We start from the raw sequence: 15,601 nt of genomic DNA, 5'->3' as shown, positions 1-15,601 counted from the left end.
ATCCTGAAAAAATATCACCCAAAATGTGAACGCAGGACTTGCAAAACATGAATTTATTCGCGCTTTAGTGTATGTACTTGGCTGAAGAGCCAATGGTGCCAAGTTACCATCTGTGGGATTGTGACTGCCTGGCTCTCACTTTCATTCCACCACAGGGCTTCATGTCATCCCTGAAATCACACGCATGGTGGGTGGGTGAACAATCCAGCGCTTGGTGAATTCTACTTCATGATGACAGGAAGAGTCGACATCGAATGATGAAAAAAATGATGTCGCTATGAACGCTTAGCTGCCACAAGCCAGTCATTCCTGTGGTATTCTAGGGGGGCTTGAAGCAAAGCTGTTTTTTTTTTTTTTATTTCGCATTCTCTGCATTTTTTCCCTGCTGTTCCTGACGATTTTTATGGGCTTCAGCTGCATTGCTTTTTATGATACACTAAGCAACTAATTTAATAATTAAGATCATTTGACCAAAATTTGTTGTTGAATATTTTGTTTAACCCTCTGGGGTCCGAGGGCATTTTTTGGACAGTTCACCCGCCTGGCATAAATGTTTTATTATTGCTGTTAACAACTCTCCCTGCATCCCACAATCAAGTTTTATGGCTTTTCTCAAGACATCCTGTGCTTTCAGAATATATATGTTTTTGTTGTGTTTTATAAGTGTAATAAAGGTTTACAATCAAAATAGACAAGGAAAAAATAATTTTCCACACACATTTATTCAAAACACACAGCAATCTATAATAAACAACTGTTTTGACACTTTATAAAGGTAATTTGAGGTCTTGTGTGAAAGACTGAACAACAAAAAGGTTCAAACAATAAACACAAATGCACATTTTGAACAATATATACAAAATGGTCTATGCGTTTTGTTGTCCACTGATATGGTAAACAGTGCTTTATGCAGAGAAAGCAACAGAGTTATCCAGTAACATTCACATGCAAATGAGTGGAGCAATCCTGATAGTTACACACTCTTTGTTTGAGCATGTGAGATTGTCAGAGGCTCTCCATCTGCTCCTGCTTATACTGATCGCTGTGCGTAATGGCGCAGGGCGCACTGAGTATGTACTAATAGTAGGTAGTCATTGGAGCATCCAGGGGACTATTAAAATGGGCCAACTAGAAACATATCACTCCTGAAAACGATCTTTGGCTTTTCATGTGAGGTAAATCTGCCCTACGATTGGATTTTGGAAAACCATGTGATGGTGAACCAATTCCAATTGAACACTCACATTGCGTACGTCATCACACAGCTTCTATGAGGAGTATGGCTTGAAAGTCCGCGGAGTTAACTTTTCAGCAAAGAAAGTAAGTTTCTATCTCATATCACTAAAAAGTTATTTATAATTTAGTAAAGCTTGGTCTTAGCCGTCGTATACGACGGCGTCAACCCCAAAAGGTTAACTATAAAAATATTACTGCAATGTTGTTATAAATAAATGTTGACTGACTGACTGACCCACATGCACACACACTATTTTAACTAAATATAAACATAGCAAAGTGGCCTCTTTGTGCATGCATGTAGGCTTCAATCACAGAGAAAATGGGGAGAGCTGACATTTGCCGTTTATTATGCTTATGTATTTTTGGTCAAGGATGAATGCTGCAAAAACAGAAAGTTGATAGGACTAATATTTTTGGAGAAATTAGCAAAATTAGCTAACTGTAAACAATGGACGTTGTGCTGCAATGCACCATGGGAGTTTGGGGTTTTGGGGCTTTTAAATGTTATTGTGGTTCATGTTAGTTTAACAGTGTTGTTAGCATTTTTGATTTATTAAGTTTTTGTAGTTCAATTGGTTTAGTTATTTTAATTGTCATGTTGCCATTACCATGAGTGCGTTAAATGTCATGCTGCTGTTACCATGAGTGAAAAGTGTACTGCATTTGATGTTTTCCCACCACCATCTCTGTTTGTGGATGTGTAAAAATAAGCAAGCACCTGCTTGCGGCAGAATGCAGAAAAGACAAAAAGCTCTGTGAGTGCTTGTGTGCATGCATGCGTATAACTTGGACCACAGACAAACTGTGGAGCGCTGACATTTGCTCTTTGGTATGCTTATTTTGGGTCAAAGATGAACGCTGCCAAAACAGAACACTGATAGGACTAATATTTTTGGAGAAATTAGTGAAATAGCTAACAACAGTGAACAATGGACATTGATAATTACATTCTGGACTCACGTCATTCCAGCAGGGGGCAGTAAAAAAATCTATACATTAAATGCATGCATGCATGCGTGATTTTATTTCATAAGTTCAATACATAATATAATTGTAAATACATTAAAAATACAGAGATGACACAAGACATTGAAAACACGTATTTCCATTGTGGTCCATTTAAAAATCAAATGACAAAATAGACGTAATAATAATAATAATAATGTATATGATAACACAAACCTAAACAATTTCTAAACACATTAAGACAGTAATAAAACATTAAAAAAATACATAATTAACAGGAAATTAAAGGGTTGAGTGCTTCTTCTAAAAACTGTTGCGGTCTAAGGACTAATGCCTGGTTCACACGGCAGGATATTAAAATTATCTGCAGGTTTCCAAAACCGGAGAGACCACACACGTGGAGATAAAAAAAAAAATCATAGATCTAATAGGTTTGGTGGTGTGTGGTGTTCAGCCACAAGGTTAAGGACAACAACACCACACACGAACAGATTTCACACACGGAAATTCCCAGGTCAGACAGGAAATCTTACAAAATCTCTTGAGAATAAACGTGACTTCAGAGTAAACAGAGATAGTTTGTGGACTATTTAAAACGGGGGGGACAATACAAAAAGAAAAAAAAAGCCCTTGTTTAAAGGAGTGGAGACAGTGCGACCACCAGACATTCTGGTAAGTCAGAACTGCTGTTTTGTTTTGTTTTTATTTTATCCCCCCCCCCCGCCGTGTGTCCATCACCTCACTTTCTGATTGACTAAACGTCACATTCAGCAGGCTGTGTCCTCGTTTGTGGTCGGAGGACACCACACACACTGCGATATCGGGCCAAGACAATCCAACATGTTGAATATCCCTGATTTGCGATCAGAGCTCCACTGACATCCTTCTGAGCAGATCAGAGTGCTCTTAACACACCACACATGGCAAGATTATCTTTAGAGTCACCATGATAGTCAGTGCGTCCTTAAGATTGTCTGAAGGGGAAGATCGGGTCCAATATCGGCCTAATTATCTTGTCATGTGAACCAGGCTTAAGGTTCCACGCGCTAGCAAATATTTTAATTTTCCCAGTTGCTTAACCTATCATAAAAACCAATGCCATCAATGCATACATGCAACAAACTGTTTGTTTGCAACAATCCAAACCCATCTGCTTTGCTAGGCACTGCTCCCCTGAATTACTTCTTTACACTGGGAGGGCCCCCACCCCTAAACTTTCAAAGTCCCCTTCCTTAAGTGAAGGGGCAGTCCAGTCTTGAAAATGTAATAATTTGAATTTACGTTTCCTTTGAATTCAACGATCAAGCAGACATGTCTGAACAAACCGACAATTACCAGGCACACAATATTGCATAGATGCACACAAAATAACGTCTGAAATAAGATTATTTCTGAGTTTCAAAAAAGCTCTAAAATGTAAAAATGACTGAGGATTACAATGGATGATGATAATAATAATAATAATAAGAAGAAGAAGAAGAAGAAGAAGAAGATGAAGACGAAGAAGGAGGAGGAGGAGGAGGAAATTTATTTTTCCTTTGTCTTGCTGATATGGTGGGTAATCTAATGGACCATACAGTATTGTAAAAAACAAAGAAAGAAACAAAACAAAAACTTTAGAGCTGAATATGCAGTAGTTTTTAGAGAGTTACTGACAAAAATATTGTGGACCCACTTACTCACAGACTCATTAATCCTATGCATACAATGCTACAAAATTGTACAAAAGTTACAAGAGTCCTGAAAAGTATTGTAACAAACACCAAAGCTATTTTGAATTTAAGCTACAAGTGCAGTCTACAAGGGAAATTACTGTTTTAATGTGTTTAAATCATGCCTTAAGATTCAATCCTGACATCATGTGATGACATACAATATACAGTTTGTACGGAATCATATATTCACTAACTCCCAAATTAGAGACTTTGTTTACAGACTTCATGATAAAATGTGTTTTTCCTGAGATGCCAATGTAAGGATGCAGATGTCTGAGTGATGAAAAAGCGGTTTGAATCTTACCTCTGTGAGGTTTTGTGCCTGCTTCAGTAAATGTGCTTTACGTCTTTCTGCCTGCCTCACATGGAAGGAGTTGCTTTGACTCTGGATGATGAACACTATCTCCCGCAGGTCTGAGGAAAGACAAAGGACATGGATTTGACACTGCTCGCCAACTGTGAAAATGGATCATGGCAATCAATCTTTTTGGAACCAGGCAGGATAAGAGCCACAACCACTATGAGAGAGGTAACATTTGCAAATCTCCAATATTAGCTTTGTGATAATAACCACCTCATCAAAAGCTTAATTAGCTTGCACAGGGAGCATGTAAATGTCACACTCAGGTCTCTGTAACTTAATAAAAGTTCAGCAGAGAGAGAAGACTTTCTGTAAGGTTGAGCAATGCGTCAAAATGCTGGTGCAGACCAGCTGTCAGCATTGCTTCCACCAAAGTGGGATATTATTCGCATTAACTCAGCCGTTGCTGCATGTTGCGTCCAGAGATACTGGCACTAATATCCCGTTAGCAGCAACAATTCAGAATTAAATCAGAAACGACTTTACAGAGAGCCTCAAACAGCTTGTGTTCTTGTTGTGGATTCCCTTTGCAGCATGGTGACGCAAGCATCTCGCTTGTACACTTCCAAAACAGAAGGTTCCCTGAGTTGTGACAGGAAGGGCATGCACTGGACAATTTGTGCCAAATCAATGTAGAGATCCATATCAGATCTGCTGTGGCAACATCCCTGAGCCTAAAGGGAGAAGTCAAAAGATATTGCAAGTGAAATCCCTGATCACGTTAGCAGTGTCTTCAACTGCCATGAGCACTATAGCTATATGAATCTATCAGACCTGCTTCAGTTACTGCAATCAGTTTTTCCAACCTCTTGTTTTATATTTTCATTTTTGTCTGGGCACTGCTACACATTGTATGATACTCAGAGCTGTTACAAAATGTCAGCTGGTGAACAGCCTTTGTTGTTGTGCCGCCTTGGTGTTTGCTCTACTCATCTCCCTGTCCCTTTCTGATTTTCCAGGCGCCACATCACGGAGCTGTTAACCACACCTGTCCACAATCACCATACCTGCTTATAAGCTCTGGTTCAGCCCTTCCAACATTGACAGAAACTCAGTTATCACTACATGGTACCTGGTCTCTCTATCTGTAATCAATTGCCTTCATGTTGTTTTTCTCTAGCTTTTCTGACCAATCTTTTTCTCTGTTTCCCCAGTGTTCCTGTTGCCTGTATGACAACATATGTATAACAACATATTTTGCAATGATACAGTATTTTTACAGGTTGATCAGAAACCAAAGTACTGATATGGATCATGACTGGCTATTGCAAAGATTAAATTAAATAAATTCCCATGCTTCTGAAATTTTTTGATGTTCTTGTGGTGAAAAGGCCTTTAATACGATTACCGACTGCCAATATACTGTGTGCTGCTTCAGTGCTGATGACATGTTTAGATACCCTCTTTGTCATGGCCCTACTGGCTGCACTTCTTCATGTGAAATCCATTTACAGGGTCGTAATAGTGACAGTGTTCGCTGAAGAATGGCTTTGGCTGCACAAAACCCCCCACATATTCCCCGTGGTTCTTACAGCCAACACAATCAAAATTAGAAGAATAGGGAGAGTGATTTTTTTTTTTTAAATGTCATTTTTCTCTGTTACCATACAATTACATTTGACAACTTATAAATCCTGTAAGCTGTAGTTCACATCAAAAATGAAGTCTGCAGCACCTGACTGGAATGGTTGTGACAAGAAAAGGTATTTTCATGAATTTAGAGATGAGCAGCAGAAGCTGATGTAGCAGAAGCTCCAAAAATGAAACAAATGTAGAGGAGACGTCAGAGAAGTTCTGCTATGATGGACAGCCCACAGACGTCTCCCTAATGAGATACAGAGCCCTTTTCTGTACATTTTCCAGTTCATTTTACTTCGAATATCTATAACAATGTTTCTGACAAAGATTTCTTATTGCTTCAATTTGCTGTATTTATTAGTCATAAAAGATATGCTGTCATATTTAATGAATATCATAAGGAAGTTTTCTTATGATGCCTAACAAAATTTGTGTTTGCATTTTAAAAAAAGTAACAGCTACTGCTGACACATTTCTGATCTTCACTTTGATTATAGCCATGCAGAAGCAATGTGGAAGCCTGCTGACAATGACAGGACTTTCTGAATTGCCTCCTCCTCAATTACACCTTCTCTCACTAGCTTCAGATATTAGTGTCAGGGTCAGGGTCGACAATATGTCAGAGCACAGTATTTGTGTCACACTGTGTTAATTAAGTGCCTGGTGGGTGTGTCACTCCGTTGCTCTGCACTTAACAAATATCCCAGTGAGCCATAAGCCATGGTAACAGGGGAATTACTTGCCAAATCTCAGAATATCCATCTCCCAACAGGTCTACCCTCGACTAAGACCTGAGCTTAGACAGTGAATTCCACTACATCACCTCTAAATGTCCTTCTGCTGAGCTTGCTAAATGAGTGAGTGTGTGTGCACATTTTGTTTCACATAAAGCAGCTCATTTTAAAGCTCCAGGTGAGGCACCATTCTCCTGATACTGCACACGACAGCAATAACACCAGCTGCGTGAGACCAAGAGCAAAATCACATAAGTAGTTTGCCAATCCCTCGTTGTGGAGATAATACATACTCTATGTCAAGCCAAAGGAGAATGGGGTAAAAAAGAAACTAATTACGACTGAATTCACCGGCCTTGACTCCACACTAATGGGTTTCGATTAATCATCAAACAAAGAGAAAAAGGAAGCAAGAAAAATCCTATTAAAGTGCCCTCCTGTCACCTCCATCATTCCTGTATCCTTCCCCTTTCAGGTAAAATAATCCTTTGGGCAAACTATTGTCATTTATGGCAGACAAAGGGCTGCAAACGTCCAATCAATAAGTCCACTTACATTTCAGCATAAGACAGATATTTTAAAAGGCACCTTTAAAGCCAAAGATGGCCCAAAGCATTGTAAAGGTAAAGAGAAGAGACCTACAGACAGCTTTCTAGTGGATTTTCACGACAAAAGGTTATGTGATCTGTCGAAAATGTCAAAGTGTCAGCCCTGTGGTGGACCTGACAACCTGTACACGGTGTACCCCACTTCTTGCCCAATGACTGCTTGGATAAGTGCCAGCTCCTCATGTCCTCAAGTACCACCTAACCTAGAGATTTTCTATTTGTCCCTGCCACAAGCCAATTAGCTCAGTCAGATGTCTCATTAGTACTTGACTGACTGAGCACAACTGAATGAGTTACTCAACTTGTGGCAGAACAGGCAGAGGTTGAGAAGTCACTGGGTGGTGGTAATTGAGGACCAGCTTTAAGAATGCAATGTGATAGGGTGCTTCATGTTTATGCAACAGCATTCTGTGTGGTCACTGGTATTTTGATTACTGCAGTACTGCCACAATGAATTTGTGTGGTTGCAGTATGGTTGATAGTGTGTTCCAATGAGGCTGCAAAAATGGCACTATTATCCACTGCCAGTCATAAGGCCAGAGAGGGGTATAGAACTGTATTCCATCCATGTGCAAGTTGCATTTTCAGGTGCACATGATAACTTGAACAAAACATAATTGATTTTCATCTAATTTGAACTAGTTATCCTATCCCTATTGTCACATTAGCTACAAGTGACAGCAAGTGACAGAGGCAAAGCAGTGGCTTGCCAATTTCAATTTCAATTTTTTACAATGTATTTTCTCAGAATCCATTTCATTTCCTGTATGTTTGTGAAACGGCATGCTCATCAGGCGAAAACATAAGATTTCATATCCATCATCATTCATGACAATCAGAGGTAAGTTAAATTAAATGTTCACATGGGAAACTGTCTAATACCTTAAAGGATACATGAACAAAGATTAAATTAAAAAAAGAAAGGAAACCCGGAGAAACAAATGGCTATTTAGTACAATGCCAATGTGAGTGAACTGAATTTCTAGACACTTCCTGCTGCATGGGGTCATACTAAATACCGTCCAGCACTGAGCAGCACCATCCAGCAACATTTTTTCATTCTTTTTTGTACAACGGAGGATGACACAAACTTGTTTTTTCCTCAGTTATAATAACAAATGTGGTGCCTGTTGACTCCACAAATTTGACAGGTCGTCAACAGTCACGGGAAAATTTTTCCAGGTGAGGTGAAGAAAATTGTAGATGATGACTACCAAGTGTCTGATGGTGCCTGTTGGAAAAAACTGGAAGTGGCCAGTTAAACCCGAAGAAATCTTTTACAGCCGTGAGGAAATGGTCAAGAAATTGAGCTAACCCTTCGCTGTAAATAACTGAGGGCATTTTGGGTTTGATGGCGTTTAACAGCTGCGCAACTGACTGGGATTGTATTCATCTGGTGTAGGGCTTCCTGAAATACAGTTACCATTTTGCAAGGAACAGGTTTTATATTATCAAATCCTACGGTAAATTTCCATGTCTGTGAATTCCAAATTGTGGAAAAAACTAATCCATAGGCATTAAATGTCAAGTGTATTGAATTTAAGGAAACGGGATAATGTGTGAACTAACATAAGATTTTTGGTTGAGAATATGCCATCAGCTTGTGTGATTGGCCAAACTACTCACACTCATTACAGACCATTACATACAGAGCTTCTGTATAAATAAAATAACCAATGTAGTGAGTATTCACATTACACTGGAAAAACGTCACACGAGTCACAGTAACGTGAGTCACACAAATTGTGTAACACCCTGCCTATGTTTAGAAAAAAAATCTAATCATTTTCTATGCATTTTTGTAGCCATTTTATCTGTCAACAAATGGCAGGTATTGATCCACTCCTATCATTTAAAGTTTGAGGAGAATTTGATGTGTGTTAATGTTTTTTCACTTTCGTTTTTGTGTAACGCGAGTCATGATACAATTATAATCCTAGTTGTTGAGTATTTTCCGTTTATGGTGATATAATTCAATACCTTGTAGGAATGGGTTCTTGCACGCAACATTTGGATTCTTACAACCTGTAAGTGTACCAGATACTAAGAGACAAACCGTGAAAGTGGACTAAAAACGTAACACGAGGCACATGGAATTGCCCAAATATATATATATATCTGTATCATCATGTTGCCTGAGACAAACCAATGTCACAGAGACATTCCATGTCCATGTACAAAGGTGAATAAAACACAACTGAACAATGGATGTTAATTACATTCTGGACTCTCACACACCATTCCAGTAGGAGGCAGTAAATAATCTATATATTAAAAGCATGCATGTGAGCATGATTTTATTTAGTAAGTTCAATATAAGTACATAATATAGTTGTAAACACGTTAAAGATAGATGGATGATGCAAGAAAGTGAAAACATATAGTTCCATTGTCGTCCATTTAAAAATCAAATAACAAATAGAAGTAATAATAATAATTGTGTGTATATGATAACAAGAACCTAAACAATTTATAAATACATTAAGACAGCAAATTAACATGAAAAAAATTCTGTAATTAACAGGAAATAAAATGACTGAGGTCTTCTTCTAAAAACTGTGGAGGTCTACGGTTCTAAAAATATTCTCGACATGCATGCCATTCCAACTCATTATAGGAACTTTGCACAATTTATCACCACCCTTGAAAAATGTCAGCTATTTTATAAACACTACCAAATCTAGAGGCCATGAATCCCCACGGGCAACACGCTAGTTATATTTACCTGTGGTAGCATCATTAGTTCAGCATCAGAGACGGTTAGTTTTATTTTCAAATACAGCTATTGTTGTGTGGGCCGCTGAAGAGGAGGTACTGCTGGCCCACCACCACCAGAGGGCGCCCTGCCTGGAGTGCGGGCTCCAGGCACCAGAGGGCGCCGCCGCCCCACAGGAGCAGCCTCGGTAACAGCTGTCACCCATCACCTGAGACAGCTGACGGCAATTATCACTGGGGTATATCAGCAGGACGGCATCTCCACCTCATCGCCGAGATATCGTTTCTACCAGAGAGGTAACGTATCAAAGCTACGGAGTGTATCTTTTTGGATTTGTGCTTAGTTTGTGGATTACTGTTCCAACGAGAGGTGGAGGTAACTTCCCTGCTGTTCGGAGTCCTGGGTGCAAACGCGCCCCCATCTAACTGTCCTTTGTTCCTCGCCAGCAGTACCAGGTCCGACACGCGGAGGCAGTGGCCACCTGGGAGTTCGGGACTTGGCGGCTCCAGTATTCCCGGGGTCCTGTGGCGGAGGAAGCCGTGTGGTTCCGGTCTTACCTTGGAGAGGCGTCTCCTATCTTCGAGCCTGCCCACACGACACTTTTGTGAATTGACTGTTGTCCATTGCTGTGATTGGTTGTATTCGTTGTGCACATTCACAACAGTAAAGCTTGTTATTTTGACTTACTCCATTGTCCGTTCATTTGCGCCCCCTGTTGTGGGTCGGTGTTCCTACACTTTCCCAACAGGATATCTCGGCCTGCGTCATGGATCCCGAGGGGCGTCAACCGGCTGTTGAACGGCCAATGGAAGAACAGGACGCGCAGGCGTCCGCGGGAGGGGTAATCGGTGAGTTGCAGCGGATCCTCACCGCTTTCACGACTCGGTTGGATTTCATGACCGAGCAGAACGTCCTCCTGAACCGCAGGGTGGAGGCTCTCGCCGCGCAGGTGGAAGCGCGCCCTCCGGGCGCCGCTGCGGCTCTCCCTCCCGTAGATCCTGTGCGTAACGTTGACGTTCCACTGGTTGTTCAACGACCTCTCCCTCCTTCCCCGGAAGCATACATAAGCCCTCCAGAGCCGTACGGAGGCTGTGTGGAGACGTGCGCGGATTTTCTGATGCAGTGTTCGCTCGTCTTCGCACAGCGTCCCGTTATGTACGCGACCGATGCTAGTAAAGTAGCTTATGTCATAAACCTGCTTCGCGGTGAGGCACGCGCTTGGGCTACAGCGCTCTGGGAGCAGAATTCACGGCTCCTTCTGACATACGATGGGTTTGTGAGGGGGCTCAGAACCGTGTTCGATCACCCTAATAGGGGCGAGACCGCTTCAACCGTGCTACTGTCAATGAGACAGGGGCGCCGGAGTGCAGCTGTTTATGCAGTCGACTTCCGCATCGCGGCTGCGAGATCCGGCTGGAATAACGCTGCCCTCCGCGCCGCCTTTGTAAACGGACTGTCTTTGGTTCTCAAGGAGCACCTGGTGGCTAAGGACGAACCGCGGGATTTAGACGGGCTTATCGATCTTGTCATACGGTTGGACAACCGGTTAGAAGAACGTCGGCGGGAACGAGACGAAGGGCGTGGCCGGGCACGCGCCGTCCCTCACCCTTCCGGTTCCGACCGCGCTCCGCCTTCCCCACGCTCCACGGCCCCTGCGCTCCGTGGGGCCACAGCTCCCCCTACTGACGAAGCTATGGACACGAGTAGGGCAACATTTAGGGCACCAGCTGCACAGAGGAGACGGGCCCATGGAGCTTGTTTTGTTTGTGGTGCACTAGAGCACCATGTGAGAGACTGCCCCGAGCGGTTACAACACCAACGCCCGCCCCTAGAGACTGGGCTAGGGGTGGGCCGAGACATTCACGTGGGACACACCCACATTGCTACACGACTCCCAGTCACGATCCTGTATGAGGATTTAACCCTGAAGGCCCCAGCACTGGTGGACACGGGCTCTGAGGGGAATCTGTTGGACTGCAGATGGGCCAGGGAGATAGGGCTCCCTCTGGTGGCGCTTACCTCGCCTGTGCAGGTTCGAGCGCTAGATGGCTCCCTGCTCCCTCCGATCACACATAAGACACCACCTGTAACGCTGGTGGTGTCAGGAAACCACCGGGAGGTGATCGAGTTTTTTGTGACTCAGGCCACTTCCCGTGTGGTTTTAGGCTTTCCCTGAATGTTGAAGCACAATCCCCGGATTGATTGGCCGTCCGGGGTAGTGGTTCAGTGGAGCAAGACCTGCCATCGGGTGTGTCTAGGTTTCTCGGTTCCTCCCGGCTCCCAAGCTAAGGAGGAGGTCAGAGTCCCGCCCAATCTGGGGACGGTGCCGGTGGAGTACCACGACCTTGTCGACGTGTTCAGCAAGGATCTGGCGCTCACACTCCCCCCCCACCGTCCGTACGATTGTGCCATCGATTTGGTTCCAGGCAGTGGGTTCCCGTCCAGTAGACTGTACAACCTCTCACGGCCTGAGCGCGAATCAATGGAGACCTACATCCGGGACTCGTTAGCTGCCGGGTTGATCCGAAATTCCACCTCCCCGATGGGCGCAGGTTTCTTTTTTGTGGGTAAAAAAGATGGCGGACTTCGTCCATGCATCGATTATAGGGGGCTGAACGAAATCACGGTTCGCAACCGATACCCGTTACCCCTGTTGGATTCGGTGTTCACGCCCCTGCATGGAGCCAAGATTTTTACCAAGCTTGATCTTAGAAACGCGTATCATCTGGTTCGGATCTGGAAGGGAGACGAGTGGAAGACGGCATTCAACACCCCCTTAGGTCACTTTGAGTACCTGGTCATGCCGTTCGGCCTCACAAACGCCCCCGCGACGTTCCAAGCCTTGGTTAACGACGTATTGCGGGACTTCCTGCACCGGTTCGTCTTCGTATATCTAGACGATATACTCATCTTTTCTCCGGATCCTGAGACTCATGTCCGGCATGTACGTCAGGTCCTGCAGCGGTTATTGGAGAACCGGCTGTTTGTTAAGGGCGAGAAGTGTGAGTTTCACCGCACCTCTTTGTCCATCCTGGGGTTCATCATCTCCCCCAACTCCGTCGCACCTGATCCGGCCAAGGTTGCAGCGGTGAGAGACTGGCCCCAACCCACAAGCCGTAGGAAGCTGCAACAGTTCCTCGGCTTTGCGAATTTCTACAGGAGGTTCATTAAGGGCTACAGTCAGGTTGTTAGCCCCCTGACAGCCCTGACCTCACCAAAAGTCCCCTTCACCTGGTCGGATCGTTGCGAGGCCGCGTTCAAGGAGTTGAAACGGCGCTTCTCGTCTGCACCCGTTCTGGTGCAGCCCGATCCTAGTCGCCAGTTAGTGGTTGAAGTGGACGCCTCGGACTCAGGGATAGGAGCTGTGCTGTCCCAGAGTGGGAAGACCGATAAGGTCCTTCATCCGTGTGCCTATTTTTCCCGCAGGTTGACCCCGGCTGAACGGAACTATGACGTCGGCAACCGAGAACTCCTTGCGGTGAAAGAGGCTCTTGAAGAGTGGAGACACCTGTTGGAGGGAACGTCCGTGCCATTCACGGTTTTCACTGACCACCGGAACCTGGAGTATATCAGGACCGCCAAGCGGCTGAATCCCAGGCAAGCCCGCTGGTCACTGTTCTTCGGCCGTTTTGACTTCCGCATCACCTACCGGCCCGGGACCAAGAACCAGAAGTCGGATGCCTTGTCCCGGGTACACGAAGACGAGGTCAAAGCGGAGTTGTCGGATCCACCGGAACCCATCATCCCGGAGTCCACTATCGTGGCCACCCTCACCTGGGACGTTGAGAGAACCGTCCGGGAGGCCCTGGCACGAAGCCCGGACCCCGGGACTGGACCAAAGAACAGACTTTACGTCCCACCAGAGGCAAGGGCTGCAGTCCTGGACTTCTGTCACGGCTCTAAGCTCTCCTGTCATCCAGGGGTGCGAAGAACCATGGCAGTTGTCCGGCAGCGCTTCTGGTGGGCGTCCCTGGAGGCCGACGTCCGGGACTATATCCAGGCCTGTACCACCTGTGCCAGGGGCAAGGCCGACCATCGCAAGGCTCCGGGACTGCTACAGCCGCTGCCCGTGCCTCATCGCCCCTGGTCCCACATCGGCCTGGATTTTGTCACGGGCCTCCCGCCGTCCCAGGGAAACACCGTGATCCTCACGATAGTGGACCGATTCTCCAAGGCGGCCCACTTCGTGGCCCTCCCGAAGCTCCCAACGGCCCAGGAGACAGCGGACCTCCTGGTCCACCACGTCGTCCGCCTGCATGGGATACCATCAGACATCGTCTCCGATCGCGGTCCCCAGTTCTCCTCGCATGTCTGGAGGAGCTTTTGCCGGGAACTGGGGGCCACGGTCAGTCTCTCGTCCGGGTATCACCCCCAGACCAACGGGCAAGCAGAGCGGGCCAATCAAGAAATGGAGCAAACACTGCGTTGTGTGACAGCCGCGCACCCGGCGGCCTGGAGTACTCATCTGGCCTGGATCGAGTACGCCCACAACAGTCAAGTGTCATCAGCCACCGGCCTCTCCCCCTTTGAGGTGTGTTTGGGGTATCAGCCCCCGTTGTTCCCGGTGGTTGAGGGAGAGGTCGGTGTGCCCTCGGTCCAGGCCCACCTGCGGAAGTGCAGTCGGGTGTGGCGTACGGAGTGTATCTTTTTGGATTTGTGCTTAGTTTGTGGATTACTGTTCCAACGAGAGGTGGAGGTAACTTCCCTGCTGTTCGGAGTCCTGGGTGCAAACGCGCCCCCATCTAACTGTCCTTTGTTCCTCGCCAGCAGTACCAGGTCCGACACGCGGAGGCAGTGGCCACCTGGGAGTTCGGGACTTGGCGGCTCCAGTATTCCCGGTGTCCTGTGGCGGAGGAAGCCGTGTGGTTCCGGTCTTACCTTGGAGAGGCGTCTCCTATCTTCGAGCCTGCCCACACGACACTTTTGTGAATTGACTGTTGTCCATTGCTGTGATTGGTTGTATTCGTTGTGCACATTCACAACAGTAAAGCTTGTTATTTTGACTTACTCCATTGTCCGTTCATTTGCGCCCCCTGTTGTGGGTCCGTGTTCCTACACTTTCCCAACAGTTATTACACCATAAAAGAAATTTATCAAAGTGGTCAAGCCAAAAAAAAGCCAAATTACCAGTGTGTCAGCCAAATAGACATGTATTGCTTAAGTGCAAATGATAACAGTGTTTACTGCAAAAAAGCTAATTTACAAATCTAGAAGCCAAAATATATTATTGGAAACGCAACAATTAAATGGTGTGACATTCAGCTGCAATGATACACAGTCACAAATAGTAAACCAGTTATCAGAGAAATCCAGCAAATATCAATACTGCTGTCAAAAATAATGATTTCAAATTATTCCGTTGGTGTGTGGGCTGAATCCACTCTCCTGACTCTGCTATGTTCACAAGTGCTGCTTCAGTCTTTGAAAACAAAGATGAAAAATATAACCCTTCAGGACCTCTGTGTTTCTAAACAATTTCCACTGAAATTACATACCCAACAGTAAAGCATTATTAGTCTTTAACATATGATAAAGGAGTCATTTAGTTTGTACCAGCTAATAATAATAATAATCAGAAATTTCATTTATAATGCCCCTTTCATTAATAAAAATCTGAATATGCTACACGAAAATAAATAAATACAACCAAGGATAAACAAGAGAATAAAAACAGAAAATCTTAA

The 15,601-nt window shown here is 44.6% G+C and overlaps 1 protein-coding gene across 1 annotated transcript in view; it reads right to left on the bottom strand.

The window, feature by feature from the left end:
- The window catches only part of b3glcta (beta 3-glucosyltransferase a), a 577,905-nt gene that overhangs the window by 215,554 nt on the left and 346,750 nt on the right, over positions 1–15,601 (bottom strand). The window contains exon 4 of the mRNA XM_034168392.1: positions 4,225–4,334. Within this exon, the coding sequence (XP_034024283.1) occupies positions 4,225–4,334 (110 nt within the window). The remainder of the gene's footprint in view (positions 1–4,224; positions 4,335–15,601) is intronic.

This window comes from Thalassophryne amazonica, chromosome 4 (assembly GCF_902500255.1).
Source record: "Thalassophryne amazonica chromosome 4, fThaAma1.1, whole genome shotgun sequence".
Lineage (NCBI taxonomy): Eukaryota > Metazoa > Chordata > Actinopteri > Batrachoidiformes > Batrachoididae > Thalassophryne > Thalassophryne amazonica.
The sequence above is the reverse complement of the archived record's forward strand: the minus strand, read 5'-3'. Positions and strand labels throughout refer to the sequence as shown.